The sequence below is a fragment of the Alosa sapidissima genome, chromosome 4, assembly GCF_018492685.1.
Source record: "Alosa sapidissima isolate fAloSap1 chromosome 4, fAloSap1.pri, whole genome shotgun sequence".
In the NCBI taxonomy this organism is placed as follows: domain Eukaryota; kingdom Metazoa; phylum Chordata; class Actinopteri; order Clupeiformes; family Clupeidae; genus Alosa; species Alosa sapidissima.
The window spans coordinates 14469591-14490860 of NC_055960.1; the positions used below are offsets into that span (position 1 = coordinate 14469591).

General features: G+C 40.8%; 1 protein-coding gene across 2 annotated transcripts in view; it reads right to left on the reverse strand.

The window, feature by feature from the left end:
• Positions 1-16996: 16996 nt before the first annotated feature.
• Positions 16997-21270, reverse strand: part of LOC121706709 (chemokine-like protein TAFA-1) — a 115794-nt gene continuing 111520 nt past the window's right edge. For both annotated transcript variants that reach the window (XR_006031111.1, XM_042088677.1), the window contains one exon: positions 16997-18347. Coding sequence is in view for 1 of the 2 variants with exons in the window: in XM_042088677.1 (XP_041944611.1) it covers positions 18330-18347 (18 nt within the window). In the remaining variant the exon portion in view is untranslated. The remainder of the gene's footprint in view (positions 18348-21270) is intronic.

Sequence of the window (21270 nt, forward strand, 5' to 3'; positions counted from 1 at the left end):
AAAAAAAAATAAATACAAAAAAAAAAAAAAAAAAAAACAAGACCAGGAGCAGCTGTGACTTAAAATGTGTAAAACAAAGTCACCCCATACGATTCTTGTTGTCTTATTTAGATTTTTTACTTAATAAATGTATACTTATAGACAAAGACATGTATACATATATACAGTACATATGTACAAAGAATTCCTAATCATAGGCCTGACAGCCTTGTGAGAGGGCTGGACCCCAGGAGACCATGAGATCATAATCACCAAAGACCAACCTGAGTCTTCTTGCAGAAAATGGTCTGTCAAGGCACAGATCCCTCTGACAAAGCCCTGGCGTTGGGCCAGCCCTATCTCCCTACACAGAGAGGTGTGTCGGTGATGTAGGCCAGGGCGGTGTGAGGTGCACTGCACTGCACTCCGAGGCTTTGGGTTTCCCCCTCTCTTGTCTCCTCACTATTCATGCTTTATTAAAGTCATATGCTCTTGGGTTTGGTCTTTTTCCAGAGACTTACCGGGTCATCCCTTTCCTTGTCACAAATCAAATTAGCCGAGCCGGCGATTAATCTTCGCATAGTGAAAGGGGGACTGACACCCTATTAATTTTCTTAATTAGTTCTCTTATTAGGTGTCGGAATCGTCCCCTCTAATTATGCGTTCTTTGACTCTTACACTTTTCAACTTGACGATGCAAATAATTTGTGCAGAGCGTGGTATTTAAATGGATAATTTTTTAAGCAATGAAATTGATTAATGCGTTAGAAATCGGTGGGAGGCCCTCCCACCCCGCTCTCCAAGTGTCATATCGCCAAAGGAGGTGAGTCGTGTATGGCACGATGGTCATGGCGGTCTAACCCTTAACCGTGACCACACAGGCATCCCATAATTGCTTCCTTTTCTCATGTAAGAGCAAATTTTCACGTCGTGTTGGACAAGGGTATCCAGCTGGTATTTTGTGATCGTCATGTAGTTGGGCCTGACCTCCAGATCAAAGAGCACCTTTGTGTCCAGGACTTATTAGCTTATACCAAGCTTTATGTGGACTCACGCTAGCCTTGATTCATTGGCTATGTATTTTAGGAGGCTCGATCCATGAAGTAAGCATCTTCTAATAAACGTTCAAACAAATCATCATGATGAAGGACTACCTAGTCAGGAACTGTCTTGAAAATGTCCTTATAATGACCTATGTTAGCCCAATAGCAAGCAACTGACCGTGGAACGGGCCGAGTACCGAAAAACCAGACTAGGCCAAATCTGGCCTTGATCCATTCGGCAGTCATCTTATTTGCTATCTGGGTAACCTTGGAAAGAGGCACTGTGGCGACGGAGCTTCCCAGGAACAATGGCTCTCTGTGGGCCACCTGCGACCATGCAGCGCTGCAGCCTCGCCCTGACCTTTCATGGCAGCACCAGGCCCCTGCTCCATTCATCACCCCACCTGCCTAACACACAGGGAGGGAGCTCAGGGCACCAGGAATTGCACGGGGCCCTGACGTCAGCATGCCTTGTCCTCTCAGGCTAACAACATCCTCAATGAAAAAGTAACACAAGACGCGCTGTGGTGACCCCTAAATGTCACCACAGCCCTGTTTTGATCTGGGGTTAAGGTAGGGTAACATGAACCATGAAGCGGCCTTGTGTTTCTGCAGATCCAATGTCACTAAAGGTTGGTCAGTGGATTCAGTGGCTTTTCAAAGTGTGTGTTTCATGTCTTCAGAGCAGCCACTCAAAACAAAGCAGAACAAATGTTGTCTTGTGTTCGACACTAGACTGGGCAGAACATCAGCACAGACACGCCAAACGCCAAGTATCGTGGATGTATTTGTCAGCTAATGCATCTGTGAGTTTGAGTTCTGTTATATTTAACCCACTGGCCATAAGAACCAGAGCAGAGGAGTGGAGGTCACTACCAATACCAATCTCACATCCTACCACTCATACTATTGCCATGAAATTTTAATGTTGGGATTTTCCTAATTAGAGGGAGAGCAGATAGCTAACAAACATTCAGAAAAAGTCCTGTTGGCAAATTTGAGGAAAAGTCGGTCTATTTCACACAATTTGAGGGTGCTGAATTCAAATATTTTGTTTATTTTGTATAGTTCATTATCAGGATACAAACTAAATTTAAGCAAAACTGAGGCAATGGAGACTGGTAGTTATCTAAGTAGTGCGTTTAAAAAACAATATGATTTTAAGTGGGATCTGACCAAGGTGAAGTATCTGGGAGTGAATATACCTAACAATCTTGAAAACTTATATGCCTGTAACTAACTGGGAATGCGATAAAAAAGGACCTAAGTAGGTGGAAACTGATACCCTTCACATTGTTAGAAAAAAAAAGCATATTCAAAATGAACATCTTGCCACGTTTTTTATTCTTATTCCAGAATCTCCCGCTTTTCGTACCACAATTATCATTCAAACAGTGGGACAGCTTATTGAGAAAATTTCTATGGAACGAAAAGAAACCAAGAGTAAAAATGAAAACTTTGCAACAAAGTAAAGAAATGGGAGGCCTTACACTGCCAAATTTAACTAATTATTATAATGCTGCACAGATAAAAGCTATCCTAATTATCAACAACAAAAAGTGGAGCCCAAAATGGAAAAATATGGAAGGCGATCTAGTGGGGCAATGTAATATATGGCTTCCAAAGACTAAAAGAAAATTACACAATTTTACAGCAACACACACAATTAAAATATGGATGAGACTATGTAAAACAGTGAAGACCAAGGATAAAGACTGGGCATTTTTGAGAGAAATACAAAAAGATCCAGAGTTTCTCCCAAACAAAGAGGATAACGCTTTCAGCCTATGGGAAAGTAAAGGTCTTCTACGATTCTATCAGATGTATAATGAACAAGGTTTTGAAACTTTTGAAAACATAGAAAGAAGATATCAATTGCCCAGGAGCCACTTTTACAGATACCTGCAAGTAAGAAGTTACGTAAACAAAAATATACAAATAGCAACTTTAAATGAGATCCACCCCTTTGTAAGGGGAATATTAAGAGTAATTGAAAATGAAAGTATAAAGAATATAACCGGACAAATTTACCGAATATTGCAACAGAATGAAGAAAAGGTGACATATTATATTAAAGAGAAGTGGGAGGATGAATTTAAAAAACTTATCTTGGAGAAGGAATGGGAACAGAGCTTTAAAGGAATTTATAAACACCTGAAATCCATTTACTGGCAGGAATTCGCTTGGAAAGTGAACATAAGATATTTTATGACACCATCAACAATAAAATATAAAGAGGCTACCCCCAGTTGTTGGAGAAATTGTGGGAATAGCGATGCAGACCACGCACATATTTTTTACGCATGTGACAGATTAAAACCCTATTGGGAAAAGGTAATTGGGTCAATAAAGCAATTTTTGAGAGTAGATGTTCCAATTCAGCAGCATAACATAATACTTGGTATACTCCCTGACATAAGTCATGAACACATACACCTTTTCTGGGTTCTGAGAATCACTGCACTGAAACAAATAACACGAAATTGGAAAATACATGATCCACCAAAGTTTAAGAAGTGGTTAGACTCTGTTTGATGAAATGTATGAGATGGAAAAGGTGACATACAGTATCATTAAAAAGAAAAAACTGTTTGAGAAAAGATGGGAACTCTACCAGCTGACTAGATGAGATGTACTTGGGAAAGATGTGTGAAGGGATGGGAGGACTGGTGGGTAGGGATGGGGGGTTGGGGGTGGTTGGGTGGGTGGGTGTGCTTATAGTGTAATAGAAGTAACAAAGCCAAATGTTGAAAATGTATGTCTCCTCTTGTTTTTTTTTTGTTTTTTTTGTTTTTTTTTTGCGTATCTATTTCGACTTTATTTCTAAATTAATGGTCTTGAATGAGAAGGTACTAACCTAATGGACAATTATTGTTATTATTATTACTATTATTATTTTTTTCTTTTTAAGTATTTCAAGTTTATCATTTACTCACAGGGTGGGGAAAGGAGAAGGAGAGAAAGGGGGGGAAATGTGTGTGATGATGACTGCAGACAGTAATTGTTAAATGTAACTATCATGCTTAACACAATAAAGTATAAAAAAAAAGAAATCCCATAAACACAGGAAGGACTAGGGTAGCCTACATCAGATGGCCTAAAGATTAGGCTCTTCTGCATAGCATTAAGTGATTTGCATGCAGTAATTTGAACACTGACCTTGATCTAGCCTACTTTGGCTATTTAAAGATAATTTATTGCCAAAACATCACAATATAAATGAGCTATAACAAACAATAAATGACTTAATCACACACAAACTACAAAAATAATAATTATGTAGGAAGTTTAGAAGTTTAAATTCCAGAATTGACCAAAGGTGCACCAAATTCAACACAAAATATAGCTGCAAGCAGCAATGAGGGGGCCAAGCAGATAGGCCGGAGTAACCATGGCAACGAAATGCTGTTAGCTCAATGCTGCAATCAGACGTATGGCCATAAGCTGTCAAAGCAAGTTTCACGTCTAGCACGTCAAAAGTTACAAGGCAAAATGCATTTTTGCTAATTGCAGTGACCCTAGAGGTCAAAGGTCACAAAATTTCTTCGGCATTCACCTGATGGGGTCATGAGTCCATGTACCAAGTTTGGTTTTGATACATGCAACGATTGCTGAGATATGAGCTCACTTCTTCACTCTGAAGATGGTCTGTGTCAATTTTGGTGAAGATCATATTAAATGTGTGACCTGTGCGAAATTGTTGGTGTTTTTGATCAAATCAAATATGGCGGCCGAATAAATTATATTGATGTGACAAGTTGCCCTCAGTGGACCTAAGGACCTTTCACAGTATTACCAGACAGTACAATTTAATTCTAAGCACAGCAGCAGCTACAGGCCAAAAGGCATGTTTGTGAATTACAGCGCCCCCTAGAGATCAAAGGTCACCAAATTTCTTGAGGGTCCTCCTGATGGGGTCATGAGTCAATGTACCAAGTTTGGTTTTGATACATGCAAGGGTTGCTGAGATATGAGCTCACTTCCTGTTTGGCGGCTTCGCCGCAAATTTTGATTGGCTTTTACGGGCGAACGGTAATACTTCCGAAGACAAAAAGTGATAACTTTTGTGAGGCTTGGTCTGAAGATGATCTGTGTCAAATTTGGTGGGAATCAGAGAAAGTATGTGACCCCTGATACATTTTAAGTGTTTTTGATGAAATGCAAAATGGCGGAAAATCCATCATGGCGGAAAATGATGTTATAGGGTGCGTTGAACTCGGCTTGGTCCAAGGATTCCAACAATACCTGACTTTCGAAAATCGGACCAACAGGTCAAAAGTTACGTGCATGAATGCACGTCCAACTTTGGCTTGTTGGTAGCGCTAGAGGGTTCGAGTTGCCGACATGAAACTTGGTGACATGAATCATGGGACCGTCCCCAATCAGTATGCCAAATTTCCCAACTTTTTACCATACGGTTCTATGGGCTGCCATAGACTCCCATTGCATATAATAATAATAATAGGAAAACGTAGAAACACAATGAGGTCCTCGCAGCTTCGCTGCTTTTTTTTTTTTTTTTTTTTCATGTTGCTAGGTTACGGGGACGCTGGCGAGACACGCCGCTCCGTCTGGCATCATGTTTTTGTTTGTTTTTATGTAATGTTCGTAATTTTATGTAATGTCATGTTTATTTTTTTGTATTGGTTTGTCTAGTTAAATGTTTTCCCTATTTATTTACGTTGTTTTTGATAGTTTTCGTGTTATTCTTAGTCCTTTTTACTGCTTCTAAGTCAGCTGAAACGTCGTTGACGTTTGTCCATTGGGAGCTTGCTATGGCTAGCTTTTGCCCTAGCTGGGCATCGGACATCCTTCCATCCATCCGTGAGCGGTGCTGCACTTCACTGTCTGGTCGAGGGGATCTCTCGGGTCAGCTGGACCTGGGCTACTCTGCGGGAGATCTGCCGTGACCGCCGAGCTGTTGCTGACCTGCGAGCTGCCATGCCAACTGCAGACTAACTGGGCCTCTGACATCCTTCCATCCATCCGTGAACGGTGCACTTCACTGTCTGGTTGAGGGGATCTCTCAGGACAGCTGGACCTAGGCTAGCTACTCTGCGAAAGATCTGCCGTGGCCGCCGAGCTGTTGCTGACCTGCGAGCTGCCATGCCAACTGCAGACTAACGTTAGCCTAGCGGTGAGGAGCTGCAGTCTCACGGAGTAACAGGCGGTCGCTGTTAGAAGTCCACCGAGTTGCGCATCTACACGATCGCCCACTACTTCAGACTGTGCTTCCAGTGATCTCCAGACTGCAGTCTACAAGGCCTAACGTCAACGTGATCTCCAAACTGCCAGTGAATTCACTGGGTTGATCATTTGCTATCGTTAAAGAACTTTGTTGGCATATCGGTTGTGAAGACACTCTGTGCAGTTTTCACGGATCACCATTGCCCTTGGACATTTTTAGCTGGTTTGGAAATTGGACTAATTTTAACATCACCTTCCCCTTTTTAAATATATTTTCTTTTTGTTTTTTCACTTTTTATTTGTTTATTTGTTGTGTTGTCTGTCTTATATGTCTTGGTGTCACGGGTACGCTGGCGACTACGCCGCTCCGTCCAGCATTTTTTGTATTTGTTATTTTTTAAATGTATTTGTCATGTCTTGATGTCATGGGCACGCTGGCGACTACGCCGCTCCATCCGGCATCGTTTGTCTTGTTATGTGTCTTGTTTGTTGGAGCGCTTTGGGTTGCACATATGTGCATGTTAAATGCGCTTTAAAAATAAAACTGACTTGACTTGACTTGACTAGAGGGTTCGAGTTGCCGACATGAAACTTGGTGACATGAATCATGGGACCGTCCCCAATCAGTGTGCCAAATTTCCCAACTTTTTACCATACGGTTCTATGGGCTTCCATAGACTCCCATTGCATATAATAATAACAGGAAAACGTAGAAACACAATGAGGTCCTCGCAGCTTCGCTGCTTGGCCCCCAAATATATTTACGGCAGGTATTGTATCGAGGTCATCATTTTGGTACAGTATTGTGACAACACTATGCCAGAGCCACTCTGTTTTCTAGATGTCGAGGATCGGAGGCTCTACCACCAACAAGTGATGCTGCTCAATGGCATATTAGAAGAGCTCATTATCAAGCTCTAGTATGGAGGCAAGCACACATACCAAATCCAGTGTTACTAGAAGTAAAATGTTTTTTACTTGCCGGTTGTTGCTAAGGCTTATTCCGGCTATAAGTTCATGTGTACTGTAGGATATATTCTGAGTTGAAGGTTATCTGTGCAATTTGTTATTGTGATGAAATGCATCCACCACGAGTGATTCACTATGTTAGCAATAAAAATATGGTTGTGTTTTGATTAGAATTTCCGAGTTTATTACATGTTAACTGTATTAATGTTCCCATTAAATATGTTAATAAACTATAGTATGGCTTCTTTAATGCTCAAACATATATTTAGAGAACACTTTTATTTGGTTTTAGTGATTACTTTTGAAATCAACCCAATTTAGGGAAAAATAAGCAAAAATAATTGCTATTTTATGTTAAAATGCTGATTATGCGGCTTAGAACTCAGAATTGAGCTTGGTAAACAAAATATTCAGAATCAGCACCCTCAAATTAGGTAAGAAGGGTGGTTTACCAACTTTTCCTCAAATTTGCCATCAGAAGTTCTCTTCTGTGAAGTTGCTCTCCCTCTAAATTGTAATGATCTTGTTCTCTAACCTTTCACTATGCGTCATATGCATGCTGGCATCAGATTTTTCTGACCACAGTTGTATTTGTTTTGGTGTGATAAGACAGATTTAAAAGCCGATTCAAACTAACTGCAAATAATATTTTATTTTTCCCAATTTCAGAGGAACAGAAATAATGACTTAAAGTATGTGACTTAAATTGATTGTTGAAAATTACAACAGTTTGAATGGCCTCAGGCACAGATTGGCAAAGATCTTCACGAACATTTTGAATTCATCACAGATAAAATGCAGGAGCTATTTTATCTGTTATGAAAAACTCCATCGATCACTTTCAAAGTAGTTCATCACTCTGCGACTGGTCAATACCTTTGCATGGCTACATGTTAGACAATCATTTTGTTGTAACTTGTAGAATAATGTCTTTGCCATTTCCCCCCAAGATAAATCAATTATTAATTTCTCTGATGATAGATATTTTTCTGATGGTAGATTATTCTACAACTACAAACATTCTGTGTACTTCCCACAGAAATGTATTCAAAATACTGCACACACCTGACACTAGTGGAAGAGCCTTTACAACTAATTACTGTGCTCTCCTTGGAGATGTGTAATAAGTTTTTTATATACCGTACTAAACTTGTTTGGCTTCATTGCCACAAACTACAGTTTCTACATAGATAAAATCATAATAACACAAAACCAGTCAAGTGAACAGTGAGCTCGATGTTCATCTAGTCTCTCTGGTTACAGTTCAGTACCCTCAAGGTACCCTCTTTCAACTCTCATTTCATCTGTGAACAGTTGTAATATATGTATATGAATACAGGAGAATATAGACTACAGAGTGAATGGTGAATGTACTGTATATATTTTTTTATTACAGTAATACTGTCTATATTCAGTCATTACGCATGTTTACGTTCTCGGAATGGTTTGTTTTTTTGTGCATCAGGTTGGTTGTCCATAAACTCCACCAGAGCCATTGTAGGTCATAATCACAAAGAGACACTGTCATTATAGCAACAAAGCAGTTTGCAGTAAAAGTTTAGTGAAAATATAAAGATAAATGACTGTTTGCCAAGCTGCCGTTCTCTGTAGCAGTTGCAGTCAGTTGGAAGGCAGAATCTTGATGGCTCTGGCGGCATCTTAAAAGAATGAGAATCAATAGCCTTTGCCCGGGGGCATAAACAACATTCCCCATGAAATGGAAGACCGAGCAAAACAGGAATAGGCAAAGCGTGCTTCATAAATATACCTGAATGATGCACTAGGCATCTGTTGTATGCGAGCACTGAAAGTCATTTGTGAAATGCTTTATGGACGGCAGCCAAGCAGACAAAAAAATGTGAGATCATAACAGCAAAGAAGTTCATTCTTTGTGTGTGTTTATGTACAGTATTCATGTACCTATAAGAGTGATTGTAAGAGTTTGGAGTGTGTGTGTGTGTGTGTGTGTGTGTGTGTGTGTGTGTGTGTGTGTCTTTGTGTGTGTGTGTGTGTGTGTGTGTGTGTGTGTGTTTGTATGCACATACAGTATAAAGGTCAGTATAGCACACAATTGAATGTTTGAGGTAGGGTGGTGCAATCCACTCACTTACTTACTGGTGTCATACTCAAACATTCTGCAGACAACATGGGAAGATGAGGATTCACATTCTATGCTGTGGTCCCATATACAGACCAGGTGAATTATGGTACCCAAAATAACAGAAAAATACCTGAGGCACATGAAAATAATACTTCCTCGGTGGGCGCTGTGTCTGAGTCCAACCCTGGTCATTTCCCTATCTCAACCGATCTCTCTCTCCCATTCTTACTGGTGTCATACTCAAACATTCTGCAGATGTAGCAGGTGGACCTTCTCTGCCTGCTATTTCCCCATAGCACCTGGAAGTGCTAATGAAGGGGGCAGGGGATAGGCATTTGATCAATCTGGCACCAGTGGAGTACTACTTAAGAGCGGCAGCAGCCAGTAGCAAGGTAGACTCCACTGGTGTAGCTCCTGTCTGTGCTACCGTCAGGTATGCTGTCTCCCCATAGACATTTGTGGTTTTATGTTATGTATATTGTGGTGTGTTCTTTGTTTAATCTTCTGTGTTCTGTTCTTTTAGGCAGCACAGTCATGCTGATGGGGAACATGGGTCGTGCTGCTGTCTTGTCTTGTCTTGGTTTTGCTTTGGTTATTTTATGTTTGGTTTTTGTGTTGCCTGTCTTGTCCTTCTGTTTAACTTTTATGTTTATTTAGTAGGGAGGTGGCTCTGAGGGGGGCTACTCTGAGCATACGTGTGGTGTGGTTTTGTGTATTGCTTATCGCTTTGCAGTGTGCCTTTGCTGTGTAGGTGAGCTTTTCTTAATGCTTTTACATATTTGTGTGGATTTCCATAGTTGCCACCCTCAGATCTCCACTTCCCAACTTTTGTGTATTAATAAATCTTTTGCTTTGCTGGAATTCATGTCTCCCTTGTGTAATATTTGAACCTGAACGAGCTGTGTCTGTTTAGAGGTACGATCTCTTAAAGATTCCCTGATGCACTAGGCCTCAGGGTGGCGTAGTCAGGCTACTGTGATTGGCCCCTTGGCCCTTCCTATGTATCACCCTGCTACACAGACAACATGGGAAGATGAGGATTCACATTCTATGCTGTGGTCCCATATACAGACCAGGTGAATTATGGTACCCAAAATAACAGAAAAATACCTGAGGCACATGAAAATAATACTTCCTCGGTGGGCGCTGTGTCCGAGTCCAACCCTGGTCATTTCCCTATCTCAACCGATCTCTCTCTCCCATTCGCTTCCTGCCGCTCTCTTCACAGTCCTACAGTATCTCGACAATGGCAAAACCCCCAAAATACGCTCAAAATACCTAGTCTTAGGTGAATAATCCATCTGACCCTGACTGCCCAAGGTGGATTTCTCCTCCAATTCCTGTGATGTGAATCCCCCTCCCTCTTCCTGCCCTCCCAACCCAGAGCAGAAGAGAGCATTTCCCTCCAGGTTCAGGGTCTGTTCTTCCCCAGCATATCTCAGGCAAACTTTGACACCATTCATTTGCATACTCCAGATAGCTGCCGTTGTCTTTTTGTCTGCGGGATGAATGTGCGCTAATCCGCTTTTCACTCATTCACCGCTCTCACCCAGACTTCAACTGCTGAACTCTCTCAGTCAACCGTGCAGGACGCTGCGCTAGCTGCCTTTTCATTCCTTATCTCCCACAATGCAACTGCTGCGACGTCTGCCGCTGGGAGGGAGAGGATGGAGAAGCCACTGAACAAAGGTACAGGTTCATTCCCCCAACCATTTACAGTGCTCTTTTTGACACATGTGAGGGCTTTTTTGAACCTATAGAAGGACCAATAGAATCACATAAAGGATTGTACATAAACACAGTTTTTGGGTTACAATATAAATAAAATACATTTTCTTCAGACATATCACAGAACAGGCTAAGAAGGCTGTATTCACAGAGACTGCTGGACCTGCTTTCACTGGATGAACTGCAATGAATGTTTGAAACACCAATATTGAACACGTCTATGAAGACCCCATTTGACAGGAACTTTTGTGTCAAGCCAGTGAAATATGTTATAAAGGGCTTTGAGTATGGTGGCCTTTGAGTGAGTGAAGTGAGTGGCATAAAGGGTTTTGTTAAAGATACCACAGAGGTTCCTATAGCAATTTGATAGTTATTGATAATGAATGAACAAAGACATGACCTGAGACAGTTTTTTTTACTTACAAGAATAACACCGTAACTGTAGACTTCCATAACACCTCTTATATTTACTCTGACTGTGAATTGTAAAGTTTGCCAGAAACCAAGATGTGCAAACATGTTTGGTGACATTTAATCATTCCAATCGTATAGAAAGTGAAATCCCCTGAGAGATGTCTGATAGTTTGTCTCTGTAAACTGAATGCCTTATGTGGACAGGTAAGCTTTGAGACACATAGAAATACGTGTAAATACTGTGTACAAAGCATACTCACACAGTAAATATTTGATAAACTAACGTTCAATGCAAACATGTTTTTAAACCTTGGCCACTTGGTTGTGTTCACAGCTGATTGACACCATGAAACCAAATTCTGAGAAATGCTGTCAAAATGTAAATACATAAACAATGTGGCAAAGGCTTGGAAGGCGTTCAAGCGCTGCAGTACTTTAACCTGCATTTATCACTGCATTAATGCATTAGAACTGAACAGAGCTAGAGGCACTGAAGGCAGACCAGCAAGCTGATGTGCTCACGATTCTGGTTTTATGTCCTGTTTCACAGAATTATTCACTTACAGTTGGCCACCGTGTTGGATCGTCAGTATACAAAAATATTTATCAAAATTGCAAACCTGATGGAGTGTGAGCTGACATTAAATGTCTGAGGGCTACAAAGACCACAGATATGACAAACAATGAAACACGACAATAATCTCATAACGAGTCACTGAATTCAAATGGTCAAATTCTGTGTAACGTCTCACTGAAATGGAAAACCAGGGAAGAGGAATTGCTCATGTTTAATGGGGGAAGTGAGAAGTCTAGAATCACACCAGCTCCACAAACCGCAGCACTGCTCTTGTTCCCTTGAGGGAAGTCAAATCATCTAGACCATAAAAGTCACTGTTGAAGAAAATGATGGAGTTTACAAATAATGGCCTATTTTAAGGTTCACAGTTTTGTCTTGGCCTGGGTTCCTTTTATGATTTGTTGCTCAGGATGTCATATCATACTAGTTACAAAATAATTCAATTTCCTATACAATGTCACTCCTATGATTATTCTACATTCTACATTCTAAAAGCATTGGTCAAAGGGAAAGATGTAAGACATATAACATCACTATCATTGGTTTTGTAAGGATCCTAATTTCCAGGCTGATGATAATCCTTTTATCATATCCTTCAATCATATGTGGACTTTTGATCAGCTACTAAGTGTGGGCCTATTGTGGGCCTACTGTCACATGCTTGTCACATGTTCACAGGTGAAGTTAGCTAGGAACAGGAAATGCAATCAAATGTATATATACATTGTCACGTCTTGATTGATTCAATCTAATGATCTCACTACAACAATGGTCTCAGTCACATCAACAACTCACCATGTTATAGTCATAGTAGTAAAGTAATAGTATTAATAACCTTATTATAATAATAAACTATTTATGTATCGACTTTGACAGCTTTTCTGCTGCTGCTCAGTTTTTATCAGTTCCTTATCAAATAAATTAAAAGAGGCTAAAGCCCAATAAATGTGCCACACATAATAACCTACTATAAGATAAACCTTGCCTATACCATTTCAATTAGGCAGCACTAGGCAACACCACAAACGAGCTGTCATTAAGTTTTTGGTTTGTAGCCTACAACTTTTATGACGTGACGTGTCTTGGGAATTTAGCTTTAGCTGCTACCATCATGTCAACATAGTTGTAACGTTATTCACAATGCTCATCTAGGCTATGGATTTAAGTGGTTTAATTTTAAAAAGGGCAGCAAAAGTGGGATAAAGTGCAACTGCTTCCCCAAAACAATTCCTCCATAACTGTGGATTTAATCGTTATGTGGATAACTTTCAGTGGACTAAACACATAAAAGGTAAGATTTTGTTATCACAAAGCTAGCTGGTTCGTTAAATATGGCGAAGCATATTTACAGCCAACTTTGTACTTGCAGCAGTGAAACTGAGTTTGTTGTTAACATTGTTGGTAACGTAAACGTTTCTTCAGTTAGGAGCAGGACTGTTTTTTTTATTTTGCATTCATTTTCATTGGCAAAAGCTAGCCTAATATGCATGAGACAACCTAGATTTGAGGGAGCTGCAGCTGTTAGCATCAGCACGGTCATATTAACACAGCAGGGCACACTAGCCCAGTGATGAAGGATCGTGTAAAATCCCCATCCCCAGAAAGTTTCAAACCAAGCTTGCGCTGATGATGCATGATCACTGATCAAATTGCTATTTTCTGACACGATGCACACCATTCCCAGGTGCTCACCTGTCTGAATCTCAAGCTCTTAATGCTGTTCACAGCACGGTGAATGACAAACGATGACAAAATGCTGTTCATGTTTATGAGTTCATAGCCTGGTAATTTATAGAAGGACTTACATGTCACATTTTATATTTTATTATGATCACTCGCATTACCATGGGGTTACTAAATAGATAGGCCTAATGCTACGGTTAACTTAGAATGCCCACCATTACACTGGAGATGTTAAAAAACTTTTAAACTTTTTTTTATTCTCCCGCGACGATAGGCTAGGCTTGGCTAGGTAATTCGCTCATTAGCTCAGATCAGTGACTACCAGAGGAAACGCGGGGTAGAAAACTCAAACAAGTAATGTTAGACTAGCTGTGTTACAGTTTCTCGTTGCAAAATCAAAATTCACAGGAGCTCCATGCGCTTTTGTAGGCTACACGCAGTCTCAAAAACACTGTTTACAGCTTTTCGAGTCACTACGAGGTAATTTATTTTATATAGCGATAATTTAGATACACTTATGGGGTGGGTGCAATTGCGTTTTCTAAAGAATCTCCCGTCTTGATTTTGTACAGAAATTAATATTAAGTGACACGTAAAAGGGCGGAAAAAAGGCCACCTTATATAGCAGGCTAAGATATAAGGTCTGGAATTTAATTTAATATTGTTGTAATGGTAGGATAACTACATAGTTTACACAATAATTACACTGTGTTATATTGTATATCAATGCATTTATTGACTGTCAATTACCCCAAATCGTGGCTCTGTCTCCCATTGAACAGTAGCCTATTTAATGCATTCTAATCCATTGTCAATCACTTCCGGGAACTAGTTGAGGTTTACACAAACCACGTGACCAACGGAATTTTGAACACCCATTGTCGCAACTCTACGTTTATATGGCTCTGGCCACTCCCATTGAAAATAAATGGCAGCTATTGTGACTGAGGAGTTATTCCTAGAATTTGCGTGTGTCATAAGAAAACAAGTGGGCATTCTCATTAACAGTCTATATTGTGGGTATATCAACCTACTATGGATATTTATATTATATTGAACTAAAACTTTTCCATATTAAGTGGAGTCAGATTTATTGGGTTAAAAGGGGTTCAATTTCCTAGTACAATGTCACTCCTATATTCTACATTCTTAATCAATGAAATATTTCCAACAGCGCGCGGAAAGCTTCACGGTTTCCTTCTACCACTTCCAGTTCCCTCATTGGTTCTGAAAAGTGAGGTCTACAGTTCATATATTCATGGATTGTGGACTGACATAATGTGATGATGTGTTACTTTGGCATGTCATGGTCCTGTTTTTAGTGAACAGTGACAGGTAAAGCATGTGAAATGGGTTACTTTGGCATGTCATGGACATGGTAAAGTAATATAACTACAATAAATAATTGAATCCATTGGGTGGCATCAGTGTCTTCGAAGCAGTAGAGTTTTCTCCAAAGTAGGATACTTGAGTTACTCTGGAAAAAAAGTGTCTGCTCAATACCTGGCATTTACCTTCACCTTTCCTCTTGACAATCTGAAAGCCTGAAAAAAAACTACAGTAGTTAGCCCATTGGAATGCCTTAAATTCAAGTTTTTAACAACCTTGTTTACTTTGACCTTAGTGATGGTTAAAGACACGTTTTCCTCAGTCCTACCTGAGGACATTCAAACTGAGCTGTATTGAGAAAACAAATAGTGGTATTTTTGCTTTGAACATGCTGCAGTGTTGATTCAATCATCCAGACTCTTGAATTGAAAAAGAATATTTAAATGTAGACATATAACATCTAGTCTGGCTTTCACCAGACCAAGCTCAATCTTTTAAGATTGAACATTAGTCTGGGGAGTCCGCTATGTATTTTCTACTGCAAAAGAGGCATGATCAACAGGCATAGTTCAAATGACTCTGTACGCAATTGGATAGTCATTCACCAATCTGACCAACGAACCGGGTGACGTTTGCAGAGCAACGTGAAAACTCCAGGCTCTCCTGCTATCGTCATCGTTTTAAACCTGCCAATAGCGCACCAGCTGGATAAGCCAGTTTGTGATTGGCCCCTGCAAAAGTGTAACGGAAGCAGGAGAAAGAGATGTGCAGGTTTCCAGCCTGAGCCGCAGGGTGGAAAAGAAACCGCCATCAGATCAGTCTGGGTTCACCCAGCCTACAGAGCATCTTCTCCGACAAAACTTTACGCAGTTGAAGGATGAAGTCTTTTTTTGTTCAGTGGCCATCTGCCTAAAAAGGAGCCCAATATCCACTTTAAAGGCCTCATCATTAGTGCAAGTATTTGTCATGGGGCTAAGTGGCGCACACATTAAAGGCTAAACACTTTCCCCACAGTTACCTCTGACTCCGCTTTGCCACTTTATTTCAGACGCAATAAATGGCGACTTGTGTTCCTTGACTGTTGCATTCTTGCCAACTGCACGTAATCTCCTCATTATATTACAGTGGCAGGCTCCCAAAACTCTGCAGTGGAACCTCCGTCTTCTCACACCGCAGAACGCACACTGAGCCCCTGAGCTTTTCAATCCTATTAGAAATAAAACAACAGCACAGGCGACGCCTCATTGAAGAAGAGAAAACACACCATCGTTTGCATATCCTTGCATAAGGGTGCTGACAGAAGAAGAAAAACGGTAAGGAGACTGATGTGTCTGTCAATTGAATTCCCTGTGTGACTGCACGATGAGGAATCCACAACCATGAATAAAAATATAATCTATCAGCTTTTTTTTCTTTGGAAGGGGGTTAATTAATAAAATTGTGGCTGGTTGAGACAAACAACTCTCGCATAACAATATATATATTATAATATTATATATAAAAGGAGCACTCTGTTATGATACCATTTGGGATTTTCTTGGCATAACATTGACATTTTTTTATTCTAATGGAGTGAGTAAAGTGAGCGAGCAATGCTAATAAACTCTGTGCCAGGCAGGGAATTGCATAAATGAAAAATCACAAATTCATTTATCTGAGTCTCTATGTAAAGCAGTGCCCTACAGTTCTTTATTCACTTTTAGCTGCTGCTGCTGCTGTCGCAGTGAGGCACCCATCAGCGTCAGCTCTGCCTGGCCATAATTAAGGGGTAAATAAACTGCTAGTGCAGATAATCTTTTTTAAAGGACAACACTTACCAATGTTTTCTAAACTTTACAAACATATCATATCCTCTTGGTGAACAGATTGAAGTTGTCATGGTGCATAAGGCCAGCAAATGCACAGAGACCATTTTCTTTCCGACACACTGAAGAAATTTGGTGAGACAGGCTGTAGAAAACTTTTTTTATTCAGGTAAGGCCGTACTGGACTGTTTGTATATCTACTGGGGTTACTGTACCGTGTATCTGGCTGAGATGACAGCTTCATTTTTTTTCATGACTTTTTTTTTTTATTATCAGCAATCCACTTTCTTCTCTCCATGTCCGGTGCATTGCATGTGAGCTACACAGAAACAAGCATGTCCACGTCTACATCTATTCCCAATATCAGATGAAACGGGGCGAAAAAAAATTATAGTTTGAAGCCCTGGCCTTGTCTGAACATTATATACTTCATCTCTAGTTCTCTATGGCTGGACGGTCTGGGGTGTGTACAGTGTGTTGAATTTCTCTTTTTTTTTGCTCTCTCTCACCCAACTGATCCAGCTGACCTTTTCACAAAGCCTCCAAACACAAGCAAACACAGCAAAATGTCCACTACAGAAGGAGGATATTGCTCTGGCAACCTTTGAGACGGGGAATTCACAGAACTCCACATATACTGTAGGGACAAAAATTATGATTTCAGATAAAGATCTCCATTCAAAGCTTGTTCATTCTTTAACGTGTCTTTTGTTAGATCTGCACAGTCTTTGTTTTTAGAATGGAACTATGCGGATATATACATTTTATATTTATATATACATTTTACGTACAGGTTACTGTCAGTACAAAGAAAGCTCCAATGAAATACACTGAGCATGCCAAAGAAACACAAAATAAAACATATTGGACAAGAACTGTGTGTGTATGGGCTGTCTGTTGACCATGTGACCTTGCGGTGCATTTGTTGCTGCTGTTGATTGGCTCTGAAAGTGTAGGGGGTGGAGTGGGGCAACAGAATCGGACTCAACCTGCTCCAGTCATTCTGTATTACACTGCAAGCTGCTTGGACTCGTCACGTCTGAGCCAAATTGGCATGCTCCGTCGTCACTCAAGGGATAAAGGACAAATCTAACCGTCGGAGAAAAAAACACTTGGAAAATCATTTCCATGTTCTGAAATCTCAGTTGGATCACATCCTGGTTAACATCCACTTTGCTGGGGATCCACTAGTTGCTCAGTTGGGATCATCCAATTTGTCTCAGACATCGTTTGTATATCCCCTAAAACGTCCTTCTAAGCTCTTTTGAGTTTTTTACAGCAGAAAAACAAAGGCATGAGAAGAGAAAAAGTCACCAACGAGGGGGCTCATTGATCAAAAACAGGATTAGCCCGTCCCTTTATAGAAATCCTTGCCACCACACAAATCAAGCTATTTGTATCTCCGAGGATATCCTTCTGTCGGTCACAGGTAATCCAGTTGCCCCGTAATGTAATGGTTTAGTCAGTTCTGATTTGAGGGAATCCACACATAGTCCCTGTGAGGTGGTTCTTTGTTAGGTCCTTGGATGAATCTGAAACAGAGAGGATAGAGAGAGAAAGAGAGAGAGTGAGGGAGGGAGAAAGAGAAAAACATACACACTTAGATAGAACAAAGGCATACCAGCTTGCAAGGATTACACCCCAAGGAATACCCGCAATCCACAATTTCAAAACAAGAGGGCTCTTTTGAACTGTGGGCCTCTCCTCATCTCAGCTGTGTTTTATTTCTTTCTTTGTGTATTTTTTTTTTGGTGAGGAAAACAGACAGGCAGGTTGAGAGGGAGCGAGACCCTTTAAACTGCGATAGACTAGCGCCCGTACTGTGTGATATCACAGGGCTGAAAAACGGTGTTGTTCGCTGGCGCTCTCCATCTTGTGAGCGCCGACTCAACTCACAGCAGACGCCGCTGACTACACTCTTTGCCAGGAGGATGTAAGCCTCCGAACAGTCGTGCCTCCCCCTCGTTCTTTCTCTTTCTCTCTCTCTCCCTCTCTCTCTCTCACTTCACCTGTGCCTCTCCGTCTGTGTCTCAGGGTCTTCCATTCAGCCCTGGCTCTGAATTCATGGAGGTTTGAATGGGACCTGAGACGGCTTTCAGAGCTATAGACGGACTCTGAAGGCGCCGAGTCTCACCCGCCAGACAGAACGGACAACCAACAAGGCCATTTATGCCATTTATATGCACACTGAACCATTTCCCCCCCAAGAGACTTTCAAGGACACCATCGCTGCAGAAGCTCCCTCAGTTTTGTAATTTGATTAGATTACAAACTATACTCTATTGCTACTATTACTGTTGTTTGTGCAGCTAGCTCCTGTCTGTCACACTCAGAGTAAATAAACCTGGGAGAGGGAGAAATGTTTTTGACACCAGAAAGTTGAGGTGTTGTTCACACCGAGTGGGGCTAATTAAAAGCTCAACCCCACGGCTAAGCCGTGGGCACAGGCAGCAGCATATGCTGGCATTTTCCACAGGTGTGCACTGGTGACAGCCAGCCAGGTGTGTGCCCGGGTGATTGAGACCGAGGACAGTCGACAGGGAGACAGGACAACCCCCCCCCCCCACACAAACACACACATCCCCTCTGGGACCTCCCAAACCCCTGCAGTCTGACAGCTGTGCAAGTGAGAGATGACACACCCCGAACCCCCTGTCACTCTCCGATGTGCCTGCCCTCAGAGGTGGTCCTGTCCATCACTGTCTGATGCCATGGCAACAGAAGCAAGAAAAAGTGCCAGCTTTGCACAAGCACATTGAGGTGATGTCCAATGAAAATCTAGTATTTAATGATGGTTGCATTCCAAACTGTTTACATGCTGTGTACATACACAGGCATGTGTGTTATTTGTTTGTGCTTTTCCCTCGAAGTAAACATTCACAACACACATCAAAGTCAGAACTCTGGATATGAACTGTGGCTCTTGCAGCTGGGAGTCCTTTAAAAGGTTTAACTGTGCAGCACTGAGCCGGCTGTCAGATTAGCAGTGAATTCAGTCAGAGAAGTCGTTTTGCTGACTTATAAAGCATACATTCTTTCTGGCTTCAAAGTAAAAAATGATAAATGGCTGCTAAGAATCTTCCTCCATCTCCCCTATTCCAGATCGTTTCTATCTTTATCCATCTGAAAGTCTCAGATGCATCATCAATCATGAGTTGAATAACTGAGTCATCAATTACATGTTTTCCCTGATACTGCAACTTCTTCAGTGTACAGTTCATGATGTATGTTGTATAATTATGATTTCATTATGAGTCCCAGTAATTTTGAATAAATGTTTTAATAACTTGGGTAAGGACATCACATCTCTGCCATAAGCAGTAAAATGTGTCATTGTGCAAAAACTGGAAGTACTAATAATCAATCCACATTCAGTTTACGGCAACATTGAACATCTATAATGGAAACATTCCCTTTCATATTACTTATAATGAAATACATTTTAATGAAAGAGATGAATGTATTATGGTCTCTCTATTCTCAGATCAAGATCATATTGGCTTTATATAACCACAGATGAGAAATCGGAGGTCTTCACTAACTTGTTCATGAATAATCAATCTCCTTTAGAGGATCAGTAAATATGTATTAGCAATTATACTATCACACACAGAAGAATAGCATGAACACAGCCTCATTATAGGGGATCAATATCTCAGACATGGGGATCAATATAGGCTCCTGAACTAATGTCCTTTTAAGCTTGTTAGCAGGCGTGTACCCATAGATTGAGATAGATTGAAATATTCCTGCATTCAAATATGCATCTCGTGGATGCACACACAATTTCTCCTCTGAGCGACCCCTTTACACCTGCTTGATTTTCCTGCTCAACAATGTTGCAGTTCAACAGGTTAGCCAGTGTGTGTGTGTGTGTGTGTTAAAGCACTGACTGACACTTTGACTGGGTTTGTGATTGCTGTTGGTCATGCAGCATTTTCATCTTCTGATATGACATTATTATGCATGTGAAGCGTCCATGGCCGGTGTAATCAGGCATGAGGCTGCGTGCAAAAGCCACACTTGATGTATCAGGGCTGATGACCCAACAGAGTATTGATTCATTTGTGTAAATTTACATGGTGAGAAGTACATGCTACTAATATCAAAGAGACATGTAATCGATTTAAGGAAGCAGACATGAGTGGCGAAGCATTATGCAATTAATACTGACAGATTATTGGCCTGTCAAGTGAACTTAGTCTGTATTAAACTGTGGAGTGAAATGGAATTCATTGTAAGACTCAATGTAGAAAGATGGGGATTTTCTGCAGCTCTCTTCTTTCCTATACTAGAAAATGAAACTAAGCAAATGAAATAAGGTAAAAGAGGCAAAAGAGACGCGATAAGGAACTCTTTTATTAACTCTATTATTGAGTGTAGAAATTGAGCGTGCTGACCCTTGCAGCTCTCACAGTGTCAGCTTGACCCTCTCTGTTTGTTGTCAGAGCCTAC